The sequence below is a fragment of the Rana temporaria genome, chromosome 3 (assembly GCF_905171775.1).
Source record: "Rana temporaria chromosome 3, aRanTem1.1, whole genome shotgun sequence".
Lineage (NCBI taxonomy): Eukaryota > Metazoa > Chordata > Amphibia > Anura > Ranidae > Rana > Rana temporaria.
The window spans coordinates 276,552,499-276,579,184 of record NC_053491.1 but is presented as its reverse complement, the minus strand read 5'-3'; the positions used below and the strand labels follow the sequence as shown (position 1 = coordinate 276,579,184).

General features: G+C 39.1%; 1 protein-coding gene across 1 annotated transcript in view; it reads right to left on the bottom strand.

The window, feature by feature from the left end:
• TENM2 (teneurin transmembrane protein 2) overlaps positions 1-26,686 on the bottom strand; it is a 1,404,789-nt gene that overhangs the window by 165,508 nt on the left and 1,212,595 nt on the right. Inside the window, exon 13 of the mRNA XM_040344668.1 lies at positions 23,980-24,126. Coding sequence (XP_040200602.1) covers positions 23,980-24,126 — 147 coding nt within the window. The remainder of the gene's footprint in view (positions 1-23,979; positions 24,127-26,686) is intronic.

Here is a 26,686-nt window from a genome sequence, read left to right as displayed (position 1 = left end):
AGGTAAATAAAAAAGCATAATTTTTGCTTGCACATGATTGGATGATAGAAATCGGCAGAGCTTCCCCTCATTTCAGATCTTCCCCTCAGATCTACAGCGACTGCACTTCCAAGTACATTTGCCAGTGCACTTGAAGTGCACTTGTAGTGCACAGTGAATTTGCCTTTAATAAATCAACCCCATAGTTCTAATGTCTTTATATAGCTTAAGAATCATGTTAGCTTAGCCATACAGTATCACATTAGCATGGGGGTCTATATAGCACAGATGGATAAACCCCCCTTCTTGGCAAATGTATTCTGATAACCCCTGGTGGCAGCTTTCAGAATACCTAAACAGTGGCTGCATCTGATTGGATTTTTCAAATGAAGGATATTGGGCAGGAGGGAGCCAACAGGACCATCCACTAAGCAAATTTCTGCTGGGTCATCAGGAACTGCTCAAGAATTGAACAGTATATAGTCAGTTTTAGCCTGAAGTTAAATATGTAAGAATAAATTAAGAAAATATAGGTTAAAACTTAAAGTTCCCTTTAAAACAAAGGACATGGTGAGTACAAGAATCCTTAAGCAAAACAACAAATGGCAAAAGTCATGAATTTGTCTTTCCATCACAGTTACCTACAGTACATGTGTGTGCAGGTGCAACTGCTAAAGAGTAGAACAAATGAGGGATCCTATGGGGGGTATGTTTGTTTTGATGTTACAATGAGGGGAAAGATATGTACATGTGATAGGTGGTACTGAAAAAGTCAGGTGTGGCAAGGAAATGGTCCAATAAAGCCTGGAAAAAGAAGCAAAGGGATTCTGTACACAGACTCCTGTCTAAAGTGGCACTGCTAAGGAAGTGTAAATCCTGGTCTATCTGTAGCATAACACATAGCATGGAAAAGAATGGAAGAAGGAGACCTGCTGAAAATTCAGGAGGCCAAAGATAAAGTTAATGTTATTGGTTCCTGTCCTGACTTTACTCTCTGCAAGGGAAGATTCTATTATTCTTTTTCATGGTAAATAGTTGTTTGCAAGGAAAACCTTGGAAAAAAGGCTTGCTGTTGGACCAGCTTTTGGAAATCTCTACTTGTTATGCTGTCTACCTGATGCAGAATCCCTTGATATAGTGTATATATACTGCGTATAAAAAAAGTCATGCTTTAACATTGTTCCATAAAATAAGTACAATAATAAAGCTGGTAAAACACAAAAAAACACAACCCTGTTTGTTCTATGTTGCACTTCATATAATACATTTTACATACTTGCCAAGGACTATTCACTTGCAGTTACTGAAGTAAATGACTTTCCACATATTAAGCCATTTTTATTAGTCTCAGTCACAGAGTCAATACATTTATTTGTACAAATAGCCAAGACAATAGAGTCTCTTCATCTTTTTAACATTTGAGAAAGCATTAAAGACCCTTAGAAAAATGATAGATCCATCTATCTCTGATCTCCAAGACCTTTAGCTTGGACTGTGCCAGGTTAGAATAACTAGATGCTGTGCATATAACCGTAGGCATCAAGTTATACCCAGCTATTTGAAAATGCACACAAAAGTATGTGAATGCATTGCACATTCGAATGTATAATTCCAGCACTGGCACCAGAAGACCTACAGTATTGTAAGGGCCACAGGTAAATCAAAGATTTACCTGAACAACCTGATCCTGTTTGCCTACCCATTGCTGACCAAGCTGTTCTTGGAATCCCCTTGAATGCTCCAGAATCAACTTAATTCCAAATTCTTTCTGTATTCTGTGCTATTAAAATAAATTGATAGGTGTAGCAATTGCATTATTGAACATATGTATCAATTGGTTCCCTACAGAGCAAGCTATACAAGTAGCATGTAGTGGCATGTAATATTGATTTATTTCATATGAACACACAATGCTCCAATCACAATTACTACAAGATACTACTGCATGCTGCTTGTGTAGCTTACTCTGCTGCTACCAATTTTAGTAGCACAACCAAGCTACAAAAATGATCCCGTGTTGCTTTAGCCTTTGTAACCCTCATTTTCAGAACATTTAAAACCCATTGCATTTAAATAATAATTAAAGGACAATATAAAAGAAATGTATTCAAACTGGTTATTTATGCAAATTCTGAAAGTAAGATATATTATTTTATTTAAAATGGCAGGCGATACTTGGACTTAGTATAACCTTATGAGAAAACCCTAGCATTTATAAAATATACAGTTTTTGTTAACTTTCAACAGTGCAAACAGGAATTTAACCTCCCAAACACCAAGCTATTTCATTACTTAAAATTAGGACATGCTGTACAGCTGCTTCCCACAGACAAGATGATCTGTCAGTAAATCTTATTGTATATTTTTTCACAGCACTAATATCAACCATCTACCGTTTGGTCCTCATGCAGCTAAAATAAACAATACAAACATGTTCTGGAAAGACAAATTAAAAACATTGAGAATTAAGGGTGTAAATAAGCTTTACAAGTACATACTGTGGTTTGGTGATAAGCTTAAGCAACTATATATCCTACACAGGCCCTTCATGATACCAATGCGTTTCCTTCCACTGACAAAAAGGTATTATTTTAAGCCTGCGAACAGGGACGAGTTGGTGCTTACTGTACATCAGGCCCGGTATCAGCCCACAGGGTTAGATGTAAATCATATAAGATGCAAATGTAGATACAGGTACAAACCACGGTAAAATATCAGAAGGCTTTGAGCACAAAGTGCAAGAGCATCTTTGAATCTGGTAAATCCAGATGGCTACTGTGGTGGGCACTCAAATGTACCATGTCTTTTCCCTCATCGCGAGTACCTAAAGTGATGTCATCTTCGGCTCCATGTGTGTTCCAGGACTCCAGGAAGCATCAGCAACCACTGGAGCAGTCCATTCGAGTGCCAACCGCAGTAGCCATCCGGATGTACTAGCTTTATAGATGCTCTTTCACTTTGTGCTCAACGCCTTTTGATATTTTACCCTTGTGAGTACCTGTATCCACATTTGCATTAAATCATCCTACTTACTACACTTAGATTGGCGCTTGTGCTTTCCACTCACAATTTTAAGCGGGCAAGATGATAGCTAAAACCTTAATGCATACATTGCATTATTATTCTGTTAAAAGTCATCTATGAACACACAAGATTTCTAAGTATTACACATTAAATCTGGGACAGATGGACAACTCATTATAACTGTAACCTCCTAGCCTACCCCCCTCATTGACTAGTGTGTCATCTACTTTGATATGGTAAATGACAAATGTGACAAACTTTCCTTAAATAATTCTAGGGTTATTTTTTTTCTTTGCTCAGGTTACCTAAAGTTGCATTACATAAATGTGAGAGCAGTAATTTTGTTCTGTCAGGCATCAACTAGATTTGACAGTATTCTCCAAACTATTTGTTGCTTATTTCATGTCCTTTTTTGAATATATTAACTGTTTTTTCGTTAGGGTATGCCACTTAAGTATCTATTAGGCTTATACCAGTCTTTTGAATTCAATAAAAACAGTTGCAATATAAAAAAGGAGGTCCTTAACACTTTTGAGAAGTGTATGTGTTTGCACTGGAAAGAAGCTTCATATACAAACATTTGTCCTGACTAAAGACAAGCTCAGTATTCAGTCTGAACGTAGCATTTAAGGCATTTGTCATGGACGAATGTGGAAGCTTACAGCTGTTAATGGTTGCTAAGGAAGTGGCGGGTACCTGCTGCATCTTTACCAACCACCTGCCCATGTGCTTACATGGGTGGGTTTCCCCGGTCACATAATGAAAATGGGCATGGTTGGCTATGTTTGGGCAATGATGTCATCACTATCTCAGCCTCTTATATAGCTGATGACAGTTCAGGGAGCCACTTTCTGGCTAGTGATACCATTGGAATTGGTCTCATGCAACAGGTTTTTTAGTTTTTTTTTAGCGAATCTTCTGGCATCATAATTGATGGATTTACAATGAGGAATTTTTGGGGGATTTTATATATATATTTTTTTTAATAAAGGCTAGTTTGGTGTGCTTATTTCTAGGTTACATCTCTTTTTTTTGTGAATGAGTAGGGGTACTTTGTACTTTGAACTTCCTATACCTGCTTCTATCTAGAGTTTCTATTCCAGACTTCACCATAAAATATCACCATTAAAGGATGGAGAGCCATCAGTAAAACTCAGACAGTCCTTAAACGTCTGTATGCAGATCTAATTTCAAAACAAATTGGCATTAGCTTATACTGTACTGCCGACCTATCTGTTCATTGACTGCTGTAGGTTATCCAGTTTCAAATTGAATGACTTATTAAATATGACTTTTTAAAGCTGTCAGCTAGATCATAGCATAGATCTATCAATGCAAATATTTTACAAGAGCAGAACTGAAATGGTCCTGCTAAATTATTACCAACGGGTTGTTTTGTTATTCTGTAAAGGGTCAGCAACTATTCAATGTACCTGTCCTACAAACTTGAAAGCAGATACAAGAAGAGAAACAGATACTGGTGATACTAAAACAAGGGGAGAAGGGGGAATTTGGGACTTTAAATGAGGTCATGGCTGGGTAGAGTCATGCACCTCCATCCCTATCATTTGAAATAAAAATGCTACAATGTGGCGGTAAGCCACAGTGATGCAGATAGAAGAATGGGTGGGACTTTAAATGGAGCTCATGATGACAAAGGCATGTAAATGGTGGGATTATAAATATTTATTGATATTGCGTACAGAACATGGATGTAAGCATTCATTACATGTACAAAAAAGATACTGGTGATACTGAGGTGGGTAAAACATGAAGCTTGGTAATGATACAGGTAATACACAAAGAAAGCAGGAAGTGAAGTGGTTAATTTACAGCTCACATACGGTGGGAATATACAAGGGGTAATAAGCAGATGTGCTGGATAAGGGAGGTGAAGTGTTACTATACAGGACAAATACTGTAGGACAGGATTGAGATCAGATGTACAGGAGAGGGAGGGAAGAAAAAGGGTTAACTAAGAAAATGAAATGCCACAATCACAAACCCACTACTCTGAATATGCTTCTGTCTGTGATACCTAATAAATAAATTATTGTTCATTTATAAGTTCCTCCCTCTTCTATTTTGAGAGGAAGAGGCAGGATCTCAAAATTAATCAGTACTGTCTAAATTTGTGATTGCTGTGTTTGGTCATCACAGTCATCACAAGATACAGAGCAGCTCACACCAGCTTAGATTAAAGCAATTATTGGGCACAAAGGCCACCAGAGTGTTATTCCTATAAACACTATAATTTTACCCCTAACAATAGATTTACTTCATGGCCAGCTTAACATTTGAAGACATTTTTTTTAAAATTTAGCAGTCAAGGTGGCCCTCTTGTATTCTTTTTTTTGTAAAGGCTTCTGTATTGCGAAAACAATACTTTTGACAATTTTGCAAACCTCTTATTTGAATACAAATGGAGAAATTAACAGGTACACCTGAGAACCTCAGATGCAGGTACTTATCCTTCCTGTGACTCATCCCTGTTAACAAACAGTTCAGATGTTTCTTCGTCGTCTATGATACAGAAGGAGTTAATTTCTCAATTTCAAAGTGTGCTTTTATATTCAAGTATAGGCTCTAGGCTTTCCGCCAGCAGGTAGACCACATGCCAATCATTGTTTGAGTGATCATTCCTTCTTGACTGTTTTCCCCATAGAAAAGGCTATTTCTGGATATATGAAGTAAGTAATAGAATAATGAGTTGCTGTCAAGTACTGCTGACTCACCACATATATTTAGATCCATCTGGCTACATAATTAACTGTATTATTTTAGCCACTTAACTTACCAGGGACAAAGTAAGATGGTTTTGTTTGTATACCATCGATGACTGTTAGTACATTATATCACTTGTTATTCTCATTCACAATAAACAATTTCACACTGAGGTGTCTAAAGAGTTTTACTATGCCGGGTTTATTTCTAGAATCAATCAAAATAGATATTTTAATTTTCCATGTAAATAGGCCACAGTGTGTGACTAGGTTCTAGAACCACAAACCACTGCTGAGAATCATTATTTATATACAGTAACATAAATGCATTTATAATGAGGTACATTTAAAAAAAATAGATTCCTTACTAACAGAATTCTAGAAGCATTTTGTGATAATAACTTGCATGTTAATAATTAGTAAGTACCTCACTAGACACATACAGTACCCTATAGCTCCTTCTCTTTCACTGAAGTGCAGTGGGATGTAGTCTATGGCCCTAATTTACTTAGGCGTACTTTCACTAAATTACAGAGCACAGTGGTTGGCGTTGTTTTCTGTTTAGTTTGATAACCTAAAAAAAATTGCTTAAAATAACTTTGTCATGTGTTAATTTCATGCATAGAGAAAAGAAAATAGGTACAAAAGCAGAATGTTTATTCCATAGTGACCAATCCTTATTTTGTTTTGAAAAATAATAAAAGATTGAACCTAACTATTCAGTTTCACAGATGAAGGCTGTTTAGTGGAGTGAACCATATTATTTGCTCTACTGTGTAAATATTTCACTAAAATGGTAAATCGTTCATTTCCAAGCAATATGTGAAGTAGGATCTGCAACAATGAGGATCTTGCTTTTAAGGCCTAAGGGGGTTATATGGGCAGAATCCTTCTTGTGCAACATTCCACCCATATAAAGAAGCACTTTACCTCCCTAATAGTATGGAACCTTACAAGAAAGTTTATTTCCTTATTAGGTCACTGATGCCACAGGATATGAGCATTCTCATCCCATTACCTTCTGTGACCTTAAAAGCAGGATCCTAACTGCATCATGCCTTGTGACTTTTCTGCTGGCTTGTCCTTAGTGTACTGTGTTGTTTGGAAGTAAAATTGGTAAGTGATCTAGTTAACTGAGAAAATCAGGTTCACTCTGTGAATTTCTGCTTCTTAGTAAACCCTGACTTAGAGTGAATCGGCTGGTGTTGCTGCAAGTTCTGACTTGTGAAAATGGATTCACTAATCTCTAATCGCTACTGGTATCAACTCCAATGTTGTTCCTCATTATGTTTTCTCCAGTTAAGCACCATGCGGTCTACTTGTGCCTGTTGTTTAAATGGGAGCGGTTATGAAAAATGTTAACCTCTGTTTATTTAACTTTCATAGCCCACATCTAAAATTGCTAACTTAAATTTAAACCAAGTATGGGCCTCACAGATTGATATAGTATAGGGGGGTACCATCATCCTAATATACAGACAAGAATTTAGGGGCATCCCTCATATGCCCACCAAGGAACTAAATAGACTAGTTCGGTACCCAAAGTTCCACATTCCAGTACAAATATTGTTTTTCATGATTAATGATATTGTAATATTTTGTTATAGATGAAGTATATGTAACCCCTCCTGAGGACGTGGTTTCTGATGGATATGCTCAGTGCTGATCCTGACCTCCCTGGGGCCCTAAGCAAAATTACATGTCACATTAAAGTTGAGAAGCAGGGGGGGGTTTGGCGACAGTGACATGTCACATTATTTAAGATTAAAGTTGAGAAGCGGGGGGAGGGGGTGTTCTGCTGTCGGAAAAGGCATCTTACATTAAAGTGAAAAGTGGGGGATGCTGACTTCTTACCTCTTCTCCCATGCAGCCAGCGAGTTGAGAAGCGGGGTGAGGGGCCGAAAATGACTTCTTACCAGGGCATCTAGTAATTTGCGGGGCCCTAAGCGGCTTGCATAGTGAGCCTATAGGGCGGATCGGCCCTGGACATGCTCAGCTCTATCTGAGGACAGTGTCTCACCAGCAATATCCATCTGGGTAAGCGATGGCACTAAATATGTCACTCAAATAATGTTTTTTAATTTTGGTTTAATACATTCGTAATTTTTTTATCAAAAAAAACATGTACGTTCCTTGGGTACTAAGATGGTTCATTTAGTTCCTTAGTGGGCATATGAGAGATGCCCCCTAAATTCATTCTTGTCTAACTTAAATTAAGAAACATTTTTCTAAAACATTATTTTGTCTTTTTGTGGATTCTGGTAAGCTGAACATTCCACATTTTGTGAGAATGTGCTCATGTGTTTAGGTTTAGGTATTATAGATGGACTCTTCTACCATCCTTATGGGTAGAGCTCCAAAGGGATACAACTAAGGGGGAAATAATACTGGGAGTATTCTATAGGTCCCCTAACCTGAGGGAGGAGGGGGAGAGGGACCTCCTATCACAATTTGGATTAGCAGCAAGGATGGGAAGTGTCATCAATAATGGGGGATTTTAATTGTGAAGACATAGACAGGGCAGAAGGAACCGTATTCGTCTAAGGCTCGCAGGACAATTTCATGAGTCAGATGGTAGATGCATGAATTAGAAACAAAGTGTTACTAGACCTACAGATTACCAACAATACAGACCTGATCACGGATGTGGAAATAAGGGGCAATTTAGGAAAAAGCGATCACAGGTCAATATAAATCACACAAATAGGAAATATAAGGGGAATACAAAGACATTGAATTTCAAAAGAGCAACCTTCCCAAACTACAAACCTTTCTAGAAGATATAAATTGGAATAGAATCTTAGGAACAAAGAACACAGATAACAAATGTTTGCTTTAAGAGCATACTAAATAAGGGCATTAGTCAGCGCATCCCATTGGGAAATTGATTTAAAAGTGCAAACAAAAGTCCTGGATGGTTTAACTCCAATGTAAAAATACATATAAAAGCAACGGAGAAGGCCATGAAAAAATACAAGGGTGAGGGATCATTATCAGCATTCAGACTTTACAAAGAATGCAACAAGGAATCTAAGGGTGCAATTAGGGTGGCAAAAACAGAACACAAAACACAGGGGAGCAAAAAAAACGAAAAAAAGAATATCTTTAAGTATGTAAACGGTAAAAAAGGGAGGACAGACTATATTGGCCCCATAAAGAATGAGGAAAGAAAATCTAGTTACAACGGATGGGGAGATGGCGAAGGTATTGAATCGGGGGGCTTCAGTAATCAAAACGGCAGTGTTTATCCCCATGACACATTACAGAAAGCACCCTCGTGGCTAACAAAGGACAGAATTCAGAAATAATAGTCTTGGAAAACGTAACATTAATAAGTCACGGGACCAGATGACTTGCACCCGAGGGTCCTGAGGGAACTTAGTCAAGTAATTGTCAGACCGTTGTTCCTAATTTTTACTGACAGTCTACTGACTGGAACGGTACCAGCTGATTGGAGAAAAGCCAATGTAGCTCCAATATTAAAAAAAGTGCCTAAATACATCCCTGGGAATTACAGACCAGTTAGCCTAACATTAATAGTATGCAAACTCTTGGAGAGGATGATAAGTGACTATATACAAGAGTTTAGTAATTGTATCATTAGCAGTAATCAGCATGGATTCATGAAGAATCATTCTTGCCAAACCAATCTATTAACATTCTATGAGGAGGTGAGCTGCCATCTAGGTAAAAGAAGGCCCGTGGACATGGTGTACCTGGATTTTACAAAAGCATTTGACACAGTTCCCCATAAATGTTTACTGTACAAGTAAGGTCCGTTGGCATGGACCATAGGGTGAGTACATGGATTGAAAACTGGCTACAAGAGCTTCAGAGGGTGGTGATACATGGAGCCCCCCAGGGTTCTGTGCTGGGACCAATCCTATTTAATTTGTTCATAAACGACCTGGAGGATGGGGTAAACAGTTAATTCTTTGTATTTGCGGACGATACTAAGCTAAGCAGGGCAATAACTTCTCCACAAGATGTGGAAACCTTGGGTAATGTAAATGTAAAATAATGCATTTGGGTGGCAAAAATATGAATACAATCTACAACAGAGGGGAGAACCTCTGGGGGTCCCACTAGATGATAGAATCAAGAATGGAAAATAAGAACCTCCGGGGTTCCCACTAGATGATAGGCTCAGCAATGGCTAACAAAGCAAACAGAAATATTGGCATGCATTAAAAAAGGAATTAACTCCAGGGATAAAGCGATAATTCTCCCACTCTACAAGACTCTGGTCTGGCCTCATGTGGAGTCTGTTGTCCAGTTCTGGGCACCAGTCCTCAGGAAGGATGTACTGGAAATGGAGCGAGTACAGAGAAGGGCAACAAAGCTAATAAAGGGACTGGAGGATATTAGTTATGAAGAAAGGTAACGAGCACTGAACTTATTCTCTCTGGAGAATAGACGCTAGAGGGGATATGATTTGAATTTACAAATACCATACTGGTGACCCCACAATAGGGATAAAACTTTTACTGGGAAGGGAGTTTAATAAGACACATGGCCACTCATTAAGATTAGAAGAACTGAAGACACGTTTATGATGAGACCTGTAATAAAGCAAGTGGGGTACATTTTTCAAAACCATGAAGGCTTCTAAGAAAGAACTGCAAGTAATACTAATTTGAGGGGAAGGGCATATTTTATATTCAATCACAAAACATGTCAGTGTGGACACGGCAACCACAATCTAGTGTGATGAAATCACATATATTCGGCGTTTGCTAAAATAACTGCGAACTAGGCCTCGCAGAGCTTGTGACTTCCATCCAGTAAACCGCTTGATAGCACTCATTACAACTTTCACTTCAAGAATGGTAATGGACCCACACAATGCTGTAGCAATGTAGGTAGTGTAGAGGAACAGGTGAGCAGAATGTGGACCCGTCTGCCTTCTCTGGTCCTAAGAATTGCTGTTAGTGTAACTCCTGTTTCTACACTATTGATAAACTACTGGTATGTCTTGGACTACATAGTAAAGCAATAGAAATGTAGGCATATTCCTTGGGACTTTTCTAGCCCTACTAATACTATTTTTTAACCACGCATGATGCATTATTAATCAGTCTGTCAATGGGGTCCAAAAAGTAAATCCTATGTTTGTTAGTGACCTTTAGGTAAAATACTACTTTATTTTCAAGGATGTACTAAAAAGTATGTCACCGACCAAAAAAATCTTTGCGGAAAAGTTATTGTCATAATTACTATGGTCAATGTTTTCCAATCACTTCAGATTTTCGAATATAATTATTAGAACATTACGTGACTAGAAACTATACTCAATAGAGCAAACTACCGAAGGCCTTCCTATTTCAACCTGATACATAGAAAAATCTTTTGTCAGCTTTGAATTTAAGCCCCATGCTGAGCTAAAGCTTGTTGAAAAAACTAAATGACATGATTGGCTTTTGTACTGTGAAATACAAGTATTATCTTAAATGTCACAGAGCTTTCACAGCACAAAATCACAGGATTCCCAGTGTGATTGGTGCAAAACTTGTCTATATGCTTATTTTAGGAGGTTTCATTTTAAAGTTTTATTTTAAAATTTTCCTTGAGATTGGACTCTTTAGCTTCTACAGAGATCACAGCTCCAAACTAACCCCAACATTGGTCTACTTATGAATTTAATAAAATTCTTTGGAAGGAAAAAAAAATCATGATGCAGAATAATTGGCAAAAAGCAAAATTCATTGTTATTTCACCTAAAGTTGTAATGGGTAAACAGGACCCCTTTTTCTTTTCAACCCCACCTTAATACAACATGCGTTTTTCCAAAATGTATTTTTTAAGCTTGCTCGGGCATAGCAGCCCATTAATTTGCGTAAGGTGTAAAGAAATTATTACAAAAATAAAGTGATAAAAACAAATCTGTGATAGATGTCCTGCAGCTAAACACAATAACCCTGATATGGGGCACAACTGAAATATATACAAAAAAGTGTAGCGCTGGATAGTAAGTGAATGAGTGACATAAAGAATAAAAATGTATAAATAAACAGTGAAATGTCCATAGATCATGCAACCTTCTAGGTAGAAACATGCATGAACAATTCATAGGCATAAGTGTCCAATAAATAATGTGGGAATAAGGTGCTGTCAATCAAAATCCTGTGCGCCCCGCCACCTCAGGTAAAATTGAAGGCTTAACGGAAAGCCTGTGAGCACCCTGGTTTGAGGCAGTCAAGCAAGGCTTAGCAGAATTATGTTGTCCTCACTAGATCATGGGATGCTCCTCTACATGCGGTAATGGGCTGTGAGCAATGGTTTTCACAGTTGAAGAGGCAATCCGTATATATCAAGGTAAATAGCTGATAGCAGATATGCCAATATCCATTATGGCTACGCTAATCTGCCCATGCACATCAGCAATTGACGCACAACGGCGAACACACATGCTAATTACCGTGGTTTTGCTGGCCTATATAAGGACTCCAATTGCTCTGATAAATTGCTGGATTACCATCAACTCTGTATCCTGTGTTCCTGTGTTTCTTGCTCCTGTTCGATTACCTGTCACCGACCCGGATTATCCTGACCTGCTCTGGCTTCTCTCCTGACTCTGAACTCGGCTTGTTTCACGGACCTGCTCTTGCCTGTTCCAGATTGACTTCCTGTGTTTGACCCCTGTTTGATCACAACTACACCTCCTGCCTCTGCTTCTGACTGCCTCCCTGTGTTTGACCCTCAGCCTCCAGCCTGGTACGTGACACTATTTCAGCCCCCGCAACAGGAACGCACAGTGCGGGCCTGTGTGAACAGCTAAAGAAGCTGATTCTGTTTGATCTGAAACTGCCATGGTCCTGCACCATGACACCAGCCATTTGATGGTTTGACAGTTTGGTTGAAGAAACAAGCAAATGTGACTGTTAGCAATCCTGGCATCCCAGGAATGTAACTGTTTTTTGAAACTAATAAACTGATGGGTTTAGTTCCGCTTTATGATTTACTGCTGGGGCTTTGGGCTTCAGCAAAATGGCAGCCTCTGGCAAGAAGAAACAGGAGCAATGCTGGAGGCAAATATACAGCATACACAAATTTTGGTAGCATAATTATTAATTGTGGAATGTATGCTCTTTGCAAAGGTCATTATTTTTTATCAAGTTGTTATAGGTAAAGTTCCGCCTTAACTGTTTCTTAAAACAGTTACATACAAAGCGTGCCATAATGTAAACTATAACTGTAACAGTTACTAGTGTGCTTATGTTAGCTGCCAACAGAACTGTTAAGCCACCAAACAACTGGTGTCATAACTGATCTTATGTGCAGTACCATAGCAATTACAGATTACACAGAGACTACAATGACAGCTTCCTTGGTTGTAAAGACAGGTCACAGGACAGGAGGGCTTGATTTCATTTTAAAGTGTATAGACATTATAATATTTATATACTGTAGTAATAACAATCAGTAAAATAGTTTTAAAACAAGCCATCCCTGACCTCCCTATCTGCATGCACTGTGATGTAATTCATCCTCAAATATACTGTGACTGAGACTGTAAAGTCAGGTTTCAGTCAGTTTCTAGTAGCTTATGAGTGTTTACATTAGAAAGCTGGCAGATTCTGCTTCTGTAGAAAATAAATGGGAAGCGAATTCAGTGCCTCTGTTGTGAAGATTAAAGAAACATTCTCCACAATGTCTACAGCTAGAGAAGAGCTTGTTTTAAATTATATCTTCTTTCTCGGAATATGCAAATATTTAAATGCACACACTTTCCCCAGTGATAAATCAGCACTTTATTTTGGGAATACCATTTCTTGCACACTGTAGGTCAAGTGATGCATCATTTGTAACATCATTGCAAACACCTATATATTACTACTGTGCTATTTAGGAGGGAAGGCAATAAAGTAATTGGCTCATTGCTTAGTACTCATTCCAAGTGCTGTCATGCATTGTGCAGTGTAGGGAAAATGCATAAACCAATACACATTCAATATTTTGTATATGACATGTTTCCACTACCTTTGAAAAGACATCTTGCATGCTGCATTTTTTTGTTTTTGCTAAATTGCTTTGTGTTTTTAATTTAGCTCAGTACATGGATCTTGTATGCAGGTGAAATGCAATGCAGTGCATTTAATGTAATGTACATTGCCAAGTATTTTATTTAAAGCATGGATCTTTTATTTATCTATTACGCTTCTATCTGTTGTTTAGCATGAATAGCAGAAACACTTAGGCTCCATACACACGATAGAATTTATCCGCGAATACGGTCCAGCGGACCGTTTCCGCGGATAAATCCTCTCGTGGATTTCGGCGGATTTTCATGCGATGGTGTGTACTCACCATCGCATTGAAATCCGCGCCGAAATCCTCTTGCGATGACGTGTCGCGCCGTCGCCGCGATTATGACGCGGCGACGTGCGCGACGCTGTCATATAAGGAATTCCACGCATGCGTTAAATCATTACGACGCATGCGGGGGATCCCTTCGGACGGATGGATTCGGTGAGTCTGTACAGACCAGCGGATCCATCCATTGGGATGGATTCCAGCAGATGGATTTGTTGTGCATGTCAGCGAATATCCGATCTGCTGGAATCCATCCCAGGGGAGATATATCCGCGGATAAAGATCCGCTGGCGTGTACACACCATAGGATCTATCCGCTGAAACCCATTTGCTGGGATTTATCTGCGGATGGATTCTATGGTGTGTATGGGGCCTTAGAAAAAATGGTGGGTTATACTTTAGGCCAGTTATGTTGAACTGATAGTCCTGTAAATTATTTTTCTTGGAATCATATTCAACAAGAATGTAAACAGTTATTTGCTAGTATTTTCAATTAGAATTATATCAAATCCTGAAGCTAATTTTACATATGTTTGATAGCAATGGCTACCTATGCATACACCTTTATGCATATGGATGAGCTTAAAGGGGTTGTAAACCCCCATGGCTTTTCATCTTAATGCATCCTATGCATTAAGGTGAAAAAACACCTTGATGTGCCTGGCCCCCCAGCCCCCCGTTTTACTTACCTGAGTCCCAAATTGGTAGCAATCCCGCGTTGCTCTCCCCACAGCTCTTTGGCTCTTCATTGGATAGATTGATAGCAACTCAGCCATTGTCTATCAATCAAATCTAATGATGCGGCCACTGGGGGGCGGGGCCGAGTCATACACTTGGCGGCTATGGACACCGAGTGTATGACACAAGAGTGTGCCTGCAAGGTAAACCCCTTGGGATAGAGCTTCCCAGAGGGGGTTATCTATTGTGGGGAGGAGCCGCGAGAGCTGCCGTGGGACCCCAAAAGAGGATGACCGGGGCCAATTTGTGCAAAACGAACTGCACAGTGGAGGTAAGTATGACATGTTTGTTATTTAAAAAAAAAATAACCTTTAGTACCACTTTAAGGTTTGGTATGCTGAATGCAGGCAGCATGGCAAGCCAGAAAAGGGGGCAGGAACAAACATGCACCCTCATCCTGGACCATACTAGGCCACATACCTTCAACATACCTTCAACTCTGAGAAAGGGAGATTCCCCTGTCAAAGCACCTTATCCCCATGTTGATGAGGACAGGGACCTCCTCCCACAGTCTTGGCCAACTGGTCATGTGAATGAGTAGTACCCCTACTCACTCACTAGGAATTTTTTTTTACTGTAAATAAATACACACAACATTTTTGACTAATCCCTTATTAAGAAAATAAAAACCCCTACCAACACAGGGTGATGTCATTGACCATAAATAGATGGGGAGGGCCTATGATTTATACCAGAACTGAATGTGCTAATGTGGATTAAAGGGGGACCCCATGCTGTTTGGAGGTCTCTCATTAACATCTGTATCAAATCTTCATCTGGGATGAAGGTCTGGTATAGATGAATGGAATCTCCAGCCATTTGTTTGCAAACAGAAGAAAGCAACTGGGAATTGTTATTTTGCCAGCAATTTACCACACGTTTTTTTTTTATTTTGCTTTAGTAGGCTGTATACACAAGACAGATACACCACTTCATAGACAGGGTACAGGCATCCCCCAGGCATGTTATTTAATGGGAATTTTCTTTTTTAATGCTTTGTTTTAAGCATTGCTAAAAATCACTGCTTCCCGCAAAACATACATTTCATGTACTACATATTACGGTACTTAAAAATCTCTACATCAGATTATAGTTACAGAGGAGGTTTACCTCACATGTGGTGTGTGGTGTAGGCGTGACCTATGTATGTGTTCACTACTGCGCGCAAGCATGCAGGGACAGGGGCGCTTTAGATCATTTTATTTTTTATCTTAGGCAATTTTATCTTCGCCTCTGTAAACTACAGTACAGTTCCCATTTATTTGCTATATATAGATAAGGGGAGGAGGAGGTGTTAATTAAGATTGGATAAGCAAAGAGAGAAGCTCATATGATATTGCTATGGACAATAAGAACATATTTCTCATAGCTGAGGCCAAATATTGAGTTAAACTATTGTTTGCCAGTGGTCTCAGACCATGGATTTCCTGAAATATTTGTTTTAGTTTGGTTGCATTCTGTAATGAAAGTGAAAATAACGCAGAACAATAGAATGTAAAAGATGTGGTGCCATGGCTACACTTCATTAGTCACTGGATTTGTTTATTTGTTCAGTTCAAATGTTTAACATTCATTAATTTTCCTGCATGCAGTAGAAATATACATAAATATGACCCTTTAGAAGGCTTTTGATATGCAACACTTACTTTTTATTTCACCCCTTCTGTCTGACATTTGACCTCAAACTATTCAGTTTGTGTCTTTTTTTTTGTGCTTAAAATGTGCTGATTCTATTAAACATCTCTTTATAACTCTACACCTTGAACTAGTAAAATGTTAGTCCCATGCTGTATAGCTATTAAAATAACAACATTTGTAATAGCACACAGCTAATTGTCATTTGGACAAAACTGTAGCATCACTAATTAGTCTATCCAATTTTTGTCTTCTAACAACTGTTTTGTGAAGAAGATTTTTCCTCATGCTAAGATATGTCCTTGTGGCATCAACATTTATAAATAATAAATTGTACCTGCAGGCAGATATATACTCCTAGGCTCTTTGTACATCGTTGGTGCCTGAAGGATAGTCCCAACAAAGCTCCCAGATTCGCCTTTTAAGACCCGTGGGTCATTGGGCTTTTTCATCCACTATTCTCTCTCTACCTCTTCACTACAGCAAAATCTATTTCCAACTGCCACTAAAATAAGACAGCATAAAGAAAGTTTCATGTGACTGAGATAGTGATGATTCCATCAAAGGGTTTCCCTTTTTAGACATTGAGAAAATCTTCTAGGGCAAAACGACCCGCTTGCTGGGCAAAATGAATTATGTACCAACATTGCCAAAAGTATGTTTTCCTTTTTTTACATTCTGTACCCAATAATAAGACATAGTTAACTACAGTATATTCAGAATTCAATTTAAACAGGAAGGTGGTCACATATTCTGCGGCCTCCTAACAGGAATTGGACTTCTATTAAATCAGGCCTTGTAAAAACTCAAGATCTAAGACAAGACTTTCAACATTTTCTATACTAAATCGGCTTGTTTTACAAAGGTTACATTTTATCACAGCTGCACTCTCGCTGGAAGTCCTTGTGAACATCTCTTTGTAACATGTAGTTTGATCTAGATGTTGCACCCTAATGGAGTTCACTAGATACACCCTGTCAATTTACCAAGCGTACGCTTGCTTATATATTTTACATTGAAAGGTATATAAGTAATTTTTTTTATAACTAATTAACTGCCCAACATTAAAGACCACAGTTTGAGATTAGTCATCTCTGGAAGACATATCACTTTTCTGCTGTACTACTTTTTCCGGTAACCATCATGTTAAAGTGGTATTAAACCCAAAAATAAAATTCAATATATTTCAGGTAACCAATCTTTAAATGTGATGGCTGCATTAAGCCTCTTCCACACGAGGTGGACTCAGTCGCTATGGAGTCCGCCAGCTCCAGCCGGCTCAGCGGGAGATCTCTCCGTTGAGCCAGAGGATGACAAGTCCGTCTCTGCTTACTGAGTGGGGAGGGGCTTGTGCAGCGCTGCTGTCTCCTATAGAGAGAGATGATGAAAACAGACAGCATGTCCGTTTTCATCAGATCTCACCTGATCCAATCCGCCATGGACGGATGGCGATGTATATATATATATATAATGATTGGGGGTTCTGAGTAATATTCTAGCAAAAAAATAGTCATTTAAACTTGTAAACAAAAAGTTCCAGAAAAGGCCCGGTCAGCAAATGTTTTTTAACAATGGTCCTTATTTCATCAATGAATTAGTAACAGAAATTTCTCTTGTTACTTATAGCAATGAGATTCTTACTTTTGTTTCTCATACTGCACTGCTATTAAATAAAGAATGCGATTGGTTGTTATTGGCAGAGAGAACTGTTCTGCCGCCTTCTGATGATTTCAGCAATAAAATCCACTGACCACTAAAGGCTATTAGGTACTTCCCTGAGACCCCACTTCTCACACCACTGACCTAATGAAAGGTCCCATCTAAGCTCTTAACAGATTTTCATTTTCATGAGGATACAGTTTGCTGAGTTACAGTGCACAGAGGAATAATTTTAGCTTCAAATGGTAGCACATAAGATGGATTAGTTAAGGCTGAATTTTGGAAAACAAAATGTTTGTATATTAATGGCACACTGGCATCCAAAGCAGATGGTCTGTCTGATCTTCTTTTTGCTTGTAACATAAACAAAGTCAAGCTCAATAACTATTCCTGCATGTAAGATTATGTGACCCAAGTACAATCACTCTGGAGCAAATGGCCGCTATTTATTTCTTTAAACATTCTTTTAACTGAACCAGTATGATTAAAATGTTTATATTATGTGTTCCGGTAGTATTTTCTTCTGGTTTGATTGTAAGCCTCCTACTCAAGAGACATAACAAAAAAAATAAAAACTTGATATTACAGGCATACAAAATGTTTCATTCTGATCTACTGGCATTTCAACATATATGAAATGTCATGTACCACTGCGCTTATTTTCCAGAAAAAAATAAAATAGAAATGCAAACAAGATGATGATTATTAGGACACAATGTAGACTCCAAGACTTATTAAAATGTATCGGTATTTAGGAGATCATACAGAGGAACTAAGTTCTGGAAACTGTGGTGTCCCTGTTGCAAGGCTTACCTTAAAAATGGCTTTTGTTTCACGGAATGGTATTTTGGTGTTTTCTTATATTATTTCCTTACAAAGGTGATATTTTATATAAGGTTGTTTTTTTAGGTTTCTGTATATTTAGAGGGTATATTGGTCATTATTATATGTTCATATGGCCTTTTTTTATGGGTTGCTGCACAGATCCCCTTCAAAATAATGTGGGGTTTTCTTTCATGGTTTCAGGGGTGGTATCTTTTTTATTGTTTTTGTTCTGTTTTTTTATTTGTATTTGCTGATATGACCTTTTTATTAAGTGTTTGGTTCTCAAAGTGCAGTATTCACATGTTACTTAACATCTGTTCTTGAAACGGCCTTTTGTTCTGCACTGTTTAAAGTGAAAAACAAAGAAACCACCTCACACTATATCACTCATATTCACAGCACCCACCTACCCCCATAGGTACAATACAATGGTTAGGCCTATTTACCTTAACTAAAATTGTCCTTCGCAATTAAAACTTTCCCAGAAAAAAATAATGGGTGTATCTAATTGTGGGTGTGGCCTAAAGTTGTGTGGCCTTGAAAAACATGCCATGTCACAATACAAATGCTACAAATTGGTTGCAATCAACTTCACATCTTATAATATACATTCATAGTGCATTTTTAGGACCTAATTCTTCTTAGGGCTTTCCTTCATTCTTCATGGCATCTATTTTACATTACTCAAACATTCCTTTGGGATTCTAGTCAATGTTAACATCATTTTATTATGCAGCTTTAGAAGATGTATAAGCTGCATACTCTTATAAACTGCATGGGGGGATGCAGACCCTTGATGACATGGGCTCACAGAAAGTGGCTGAATCAGGGCTTTGTTCAGCCTGTAAGAGACCAGCAGATAGAAATTGATTTGGAGTGTCCGCAGGGGGCAGCACTAAAGAGAAGTTAAGTATTGCAGTAAATGTTTCTCACAGGTATTGGGTGACATACTGTATCTTGCATTTCATCTTTAAACTCACTTCATTGCTGAGCTAATAAAATTTAAAATAGCACCACTGAAAAGTGGAGGCTTTATGATCCTGCTTTCCATTCCATTTGATCTTCACTCACTTGTTTTGACACTTCTGTAAGTCTCTGAGACCTGTTTCCTTTGCCACACTCTGTGGTTCCTTCATTAAGCCCATTAAGTGGAGTTCCACCCAAAAGTGGAAGCTCTGCTGTTCTGCTTATTTCCCTCTCTGGTGCCACATTTGGCATCTTTCAAGGGACAGGGGAGAACGGGTATCGGTTTTGCAAAATTTGAAAAAGTGTCCCAATATTAAAAGTCAGCAGCTACAGTATTTGTTTCCTGGGGGGGGGGGGGGGGTGGAACTCTGCTTTAAGTCACTACTGTGTCCTATAGCATCATAACAGAAAAAAAAACACATAGCATGGCTAAGACATGTTAAGCCCCCTAAAGAGAAAGATGTGAGAGGATTAATCTTTTGTAAGAGAGTGATAATCATGGAAATAGACAATGTGGCAGGTAAGCCTTTTTTTTTTTTTTACATTATTTACATTATTTAAAGCAGCAACAAACGCACTTCAGAGTTGGGCTTTATTTTTTATTTTTTTTACACTTTAAAAATAAATAAATCTTTTTGCATTTATTTTGGTTTATTTTTCTACATCAATCAACTTTTGTATTTACTACTGTCAGATTACATACACAAAGGTGATAGGATCACTTTATGCAGACATCAGGGGTCTAAATAGACCTCTATTGTCTCCACTGTACACTAAAAATTCAGTTTGATGGAAAAAGTGATTTTAGTATTAGCCTTTTAAGAGCTTCTAAATGCCAGGAGGTAGAGGTGGCATTGGGGTCATAGGAGCACTGTAATTGTCACAGTGGTCATATGATTGGTAAACTCCAGATCCCTGGCATGCAGGAGCTTCCTGGTCCCTGCCGGTGACTGTGCTGGGCGCATTCAGGGCACATGCTCTCAGAACAGTAAAGTGTTTACATAGGGCTGCATACATGCGGCCTCTCTGCGTTAAAGCCCACCAGCCAAGAGGCCGCATATATGCGCCATGTCGGAGGGAAGAGGTTAAACTGTCAGCCGTATAAAGACCTGCATGTGAAACATGCCATGCCCCTCGTCACATGCCTGGGGTATACTCTCAATCTGCCTGTAAAGTGGAGTATCTGTACAATGTATCCTAGAGACATACCTTATCCTAGATGAGAGGAGGGTAAAGTTGTTTTAAAGTGGGACTCCACACAAAAGAAAAGCATGGGGCTCCCCCCAAAAAATACATACCATACATACCATACTCTTATCTATCTGGTATGAATGTAAAGGGGACCCCACAAAAAAAGTGGGCATCCCCTTGAAAACAAAGTCTCTTCTTCCTGATGAGGGTATAGTATTAAAGCCAAGTGGGGTCCTTAAAAATACATACCAGTCCCTTATCCTTGATGAGGGACCAGCATGGATGTTAAGGGAGGGCCCAAAACAAAGAAAAGGTATTGTTCTGTCTTAAAATCCATATCTGAGCATGCAGCAGTTATGGAAGACCCGGAAAGGGAAGCATTGCCCCCTCCTAAGCCATATCAGGCCACATGTTTTCAAAACACCACATGCCCCTACCCACTGGAAAATCACATTGTCTGCATGTTGATGTGGAAAAGGGCCTCCTATATAACAACCCTGGCCCTGTGGTTTTGGGGGTCTGTGGAATCTGGAAGATAAAAATAAGGGGTCTCCTGGATACTAGACCTTGCCCAACTAATTCACAAAAAAATAAAAATAAGCATTATACAAGCTTTTTGTGAAGTCCCTTATTTAAAAAAAAAATCATCATCAATTACATTGTCCAGCAATGTAGATCCTTATCCAACATGAAACACGATGAAACATTGAATGACACCTGCTGACTCGGTGAAGCTTCAGATGTTTGGTCTGTGCCGCAATCAGGGGCTGATGCAATTTGAAATGAGCAGGAGACAGTGAGAGTACCTTTGCCTGGTGTGGAAGTGTGTGTTCTGGTCCCAAACCCTGTGTTCTTCAGTGGTAGTCTGTGGCCAAAAATCTGAGGCTTCGCTGAATGACTCAGAATACATCTCTTCCATTCACACACATGTTCCTAAATTGTGTGTGAATGTACTACCAACTAGACATGTGCATACTGAAATATTTTGTTTCGGAATTTCGTTTTCATCCGAAAAATAAATTTATTTTGTTACTCCCGAAATTCGTTTTTATTTATTTCGTTTTTTGTTAGAAATTGCATTAGTCCGAAAATCTGAATGATTTAAGGTCAAATCTGTCATTGAAGGCTTACGGTGTCTGCCGAATGTTCGTACATTTCTGGTTATATGTTCCGCCTACAAGCTAGCTATAGTAGAATTCTAATTTTGTATGACTAGTAATAATTCTATTTATTAATTATTATTACTAGTCAACCAACCTTTAGAATTTTTCTATAGCCTATGGGCCGAGCATTTGACCGGAAATGTATGATTGCGGCATCGTACAGTTTAGCTGCTCCGTTGAATCTTCTTAGAACTTTCGACAGACACCATAAGCCTTCAATGACAGAATCAACGTTTGTATATTTTTCGATGCTTTGTCGAATCTTCGTTGTTTATGTTGAATTGTCAAGTTAGTTCTAGCTATTTTACTGCTCCTCCTCTTTGGTTACAATCAGCCAATAACATTCATCATCATCATTATTTTTATTTTACTTCCCCCACCCGATTCCAGCAGCGATCTTTTCTCTCTATAATGTTGAATCTTTCTCTCTATAATGTCGAATCTTTTCTCTCTATGTCAAATCTTTTCTCTCTATGTAGAATAAACTTGGACTAATAGAGTTAAAGTGGAGTTCCACCCAAAAGTGGAACTTCCGCTTAATCCACTCCTCGCCCCCATACATGCCACATTTGGCATGTATTTTTTTTGGGGGGGGACATCCTGTCCCACTTCCTCCTACCGCCGAGGGGCCACTAAGGAGATACGTCATATCGCCTTTTGGCAGCCCCTCCCTGTAGGCGATTGCCTGGGACACGTGACAGGTCCCAGGTGATCGCCTGTCCAATAAGATAGCACAGCGCCGGAGAGGGGCGAGAGGAGCGGAGCTCCGGCCGGCGCGTCGCTGGAATGTGGAGCAGGTGAGTACATGTTTATTAAAAGCCAGCAGCTACACTTTTTGTAGCTGCTGACTTTTAATAAACATGAAAAATGCCTGGAACTCCCCTTTAAGGTTAGGCCCATTCGACCAGAGGTTCGATAGACACAGATTGTTATTGTCAGCATCATGTCGAATCTCCTATCTATATAGAACTGTTGTTGCAACAAAATTGAAAATAAAGCATTTGTTTATGTTGGATGTTTCAGTTTTCGTATTCTGCGCATTCGTTTTCGTTTGTTAAAACGATAACGAAAATACCTGAAATTTGGACGAAAATGCATTCAGGCGAAAACTAATGCACATGTCTACTACCAACTTTGTCTGTTTATATGTGTACTTACCTATTAAAGCATTACTATGCTATGAGGCTTCTCTGTGGCCCTCTTTGTTCTACTTTTTTATAGTCATATTCACTGTCTTTGACACCCTGTGAAGATTTATCTTCATCTCCTGGGAGAAAGGTGGAACAGGGAGTAAAGGGAAATCTCTACAAAGTGAGGACAATTCCCCCATAGACAATTGTCATTGCAACAGTTGTCCCCATTGGGATATTTACTGTCACCACTTGCTCTCATGAGTGACTCTAGTTTACAATAATCACTTAGACACATAAGGAGTTTGTAATCCCCTATTCTATCCATAATTAAAAAACATTTGGCCATCACAATTAAGGCAAGCACAGCTTACTTTTAAAGATCCTGGTCAGCTTCATTTTGACTATCACATCCTACTGTGTGGCCCCCATGCCTTTGGAAATCAACAAACCAGCCTTGAAAGCTTTGAAAAGTATTGTAAATTATTGATCACCACAATATATTCGCCAGATTACTTTATAAGTCAGTATTTATGTACAACATAACACATTTTTGTCAGTAAATCACTCTGATCTAAAGTGAACATATAACCTTCTGTTCTTTAGGGATTTTAATGGAAGACTTTTGCTCACCTCCCTCATTATCCTTGTTATCAGCACATGAAGTTTCCATGGCAACATTGCATCCAGACCCTCTCCAGCCGGTCTGGCAGATACATTGCCAGCTGTTCTGACCGAGTGTGCATCTCCCATTGCCATTGCACAGATCAGGGCAGCCATCTGGTTGAAGAAAGGAAGAAGATAAGTATAAAAGATAGCAATCTGGACTAGATGACTGTGGTCTGCATAGATGATAAAATGAATCCATGCCTGAAAATTGATCTTCCATCAGAGCTATGCTTCATTCAGTGCATCTTAAATCAACATTAGGCATCCATATCATCTATAGCTTGTATTGTGCACCTTGGTTAATGGTTCAAATTCACTCAAGCTTATTACAAGTAATACATGCCCATATATTTTGTGTGTGTGTTTATATACTCTGTGTATATATATATATATATATATATATATATATATATATATATATATATATATATATATATATATATATATATATATAACTCACACTTTCTTACACCTGTTGCATATTAAAAAGTTCATTTTTGACAGGCAGGACAAGCAAATGAAAATGTAATACTTAGTAAATAAATAAAAAGCTTTTACATTTTGAAAAGAGATACCATGAGTGTACAATGAGTCATTTTTATGTGGCACGCCTTCCTCAATGCCAACAGTAAAAAAAAAAGGTGTAGGTGATTCCACTACTGTAACACCTGGGAAAATATTACTTACTAAATTTACTTGCTGCTTCAATTTGAATCTCTATGCTTTTTTTGTGGAATGTCACATCTATTTGTAGCACTATGGTAACCAGGCTAGATAATTATAAATAATTATAATGATGGTGTGCTGGTGCCTGCAGTTTGCTGAGAGAAACAAATGAGTTTATGGTGTGGTGCAGTAAAAAGGCAAATACTGCAGAAAATGTGTTTGCTGCATACCAATAAGAACCTCCACTAAACACAACTGTACAACTGTACAACAACTGAAAAAATGTAAAAAAAGAAAACGGTGTGGGGTTCCCACCCCCAGTCCATACCAGGCCTTTCGGGTCTGGTATTAATTTTAAGGGTAACCCTAATGCCAAAATTAAAAATAAAAACGGTGTGGGTTCCCCCCAAAATCCATACCAGACCCTTATCCGACCACGCAGCCTGGCAGGCCAGGAAAGGGGGGATGTGTGAGCGCCCTCCTCCTAAACCATGCCAATACACATGCCCCCAACATAGGGGGCTCTGCCCCACCCCAAAGCACCTTGTCCCAAGATTCCAATTACCCCCCTGTCGGCAGACCTTAACAACCACAACCCAGAGATGTGGGGGATGAGGCTCTTGTTCCCATCAACATGGGAACAAGATGCTTTGGGGCAGGAAAGCACCCACCTTCCTATGTTGAGGGCAGGTGGCCTGGTATGGTTTAGGAAGGGGGCACTCGCTCGTCCTGGTCTGCCAGGCTGCTCACTCTGTTAAAGGTCTGGTATGGATTGGGGGTTGGGACAGGGATTGCCTGTTTTTTTCTTCACTTTTTTTTTGCCGGCAATGCTTTTTTTTATTCAGCTGTCAGCGGGGAAGCCCATTGACAGCTGATGACTCATTGGTTGTTAAGGGCACCGGTCTGCTCCTTAACAATCAGTTATTCACTTCACCCTGATTGGGCAAAGCTTTGCCCAATCAGTGCTTAGAATGCTCTGTGCAGCACGCAGTGCATTGCAGGGTGTTTTGCTGGGCAATCACCCACCAAATGCCCTGCAAATTCGAGGGTTCCCCGATTGGGCCAAGCACAAATTTTCCAAAAACCATTCGCCCCAGCTTTGCCCTTGGTCATATGTTTTATTTATTTTTCCAATGTCAAATGATGACAACTTTCAGGAGGCTGTTCCCCATATCAAACAGAGACTCATTAATCCAGCCAGTCATTATTAATCTGATGGTGCCAGAGGGTAATTAAAACTGTATCAAGGAAGGTGGACATGTCACTGACAATGTCAGTGGTCCCAAATGTCAGTGGTTCCAAATCTGGCTGCTTTGGAAGGGGAAGGGAAATCAGTTCAATGGGTAAGAAAACCTTACACATGAAAGGTTCTCTGCACTACCTACAGATGAAATACAGGCTGCTTACGGCTGACACTGATTGTGTATTCACCACAAACCAAACAAACCATTAACATAAAAAGTTCAGTGCAAACTAACAATAAATTGAATTGTATCTCATGGTACTTAAACCAGTGTAAATATACCATCAGATACACTTACTGAATATATAATAGATCAAAGTGAAAACTAGTGTCTCAAAAAAACTTTTAAACCCTATTATACATCAATGCATATAGTGAACCCATGGAAAATTTTGGGTGGCCGGTGGACATCGAGTCCAACGGACCCACGCGAACGCACGCCCACAGTATCTATTGCATGAGAAGAGGTACAGGTGTATCGTATATCGCAATAGAGCCGACCTGTCGAAGTACAGTATATGTACTGTGGTTGGTCAGCAAGTGGTTGAAGTGTCATCATAGGAGAGGTTCCCACCCACATTCACTCTCTGCTTTCACCCAGATCTGTGAACCTATTTGGTATATAATTGCTCAATCAGTGCCTTTCCTTTTCACCAAAGGGTAAAAAACTGCAGTTCCCACCAGCCACTTCATGAGTGAATGCCTCAGGATTAGTCCTCCAACTTCTCCCATATGGTAACGGGAACAACCAGTCTCATTCAC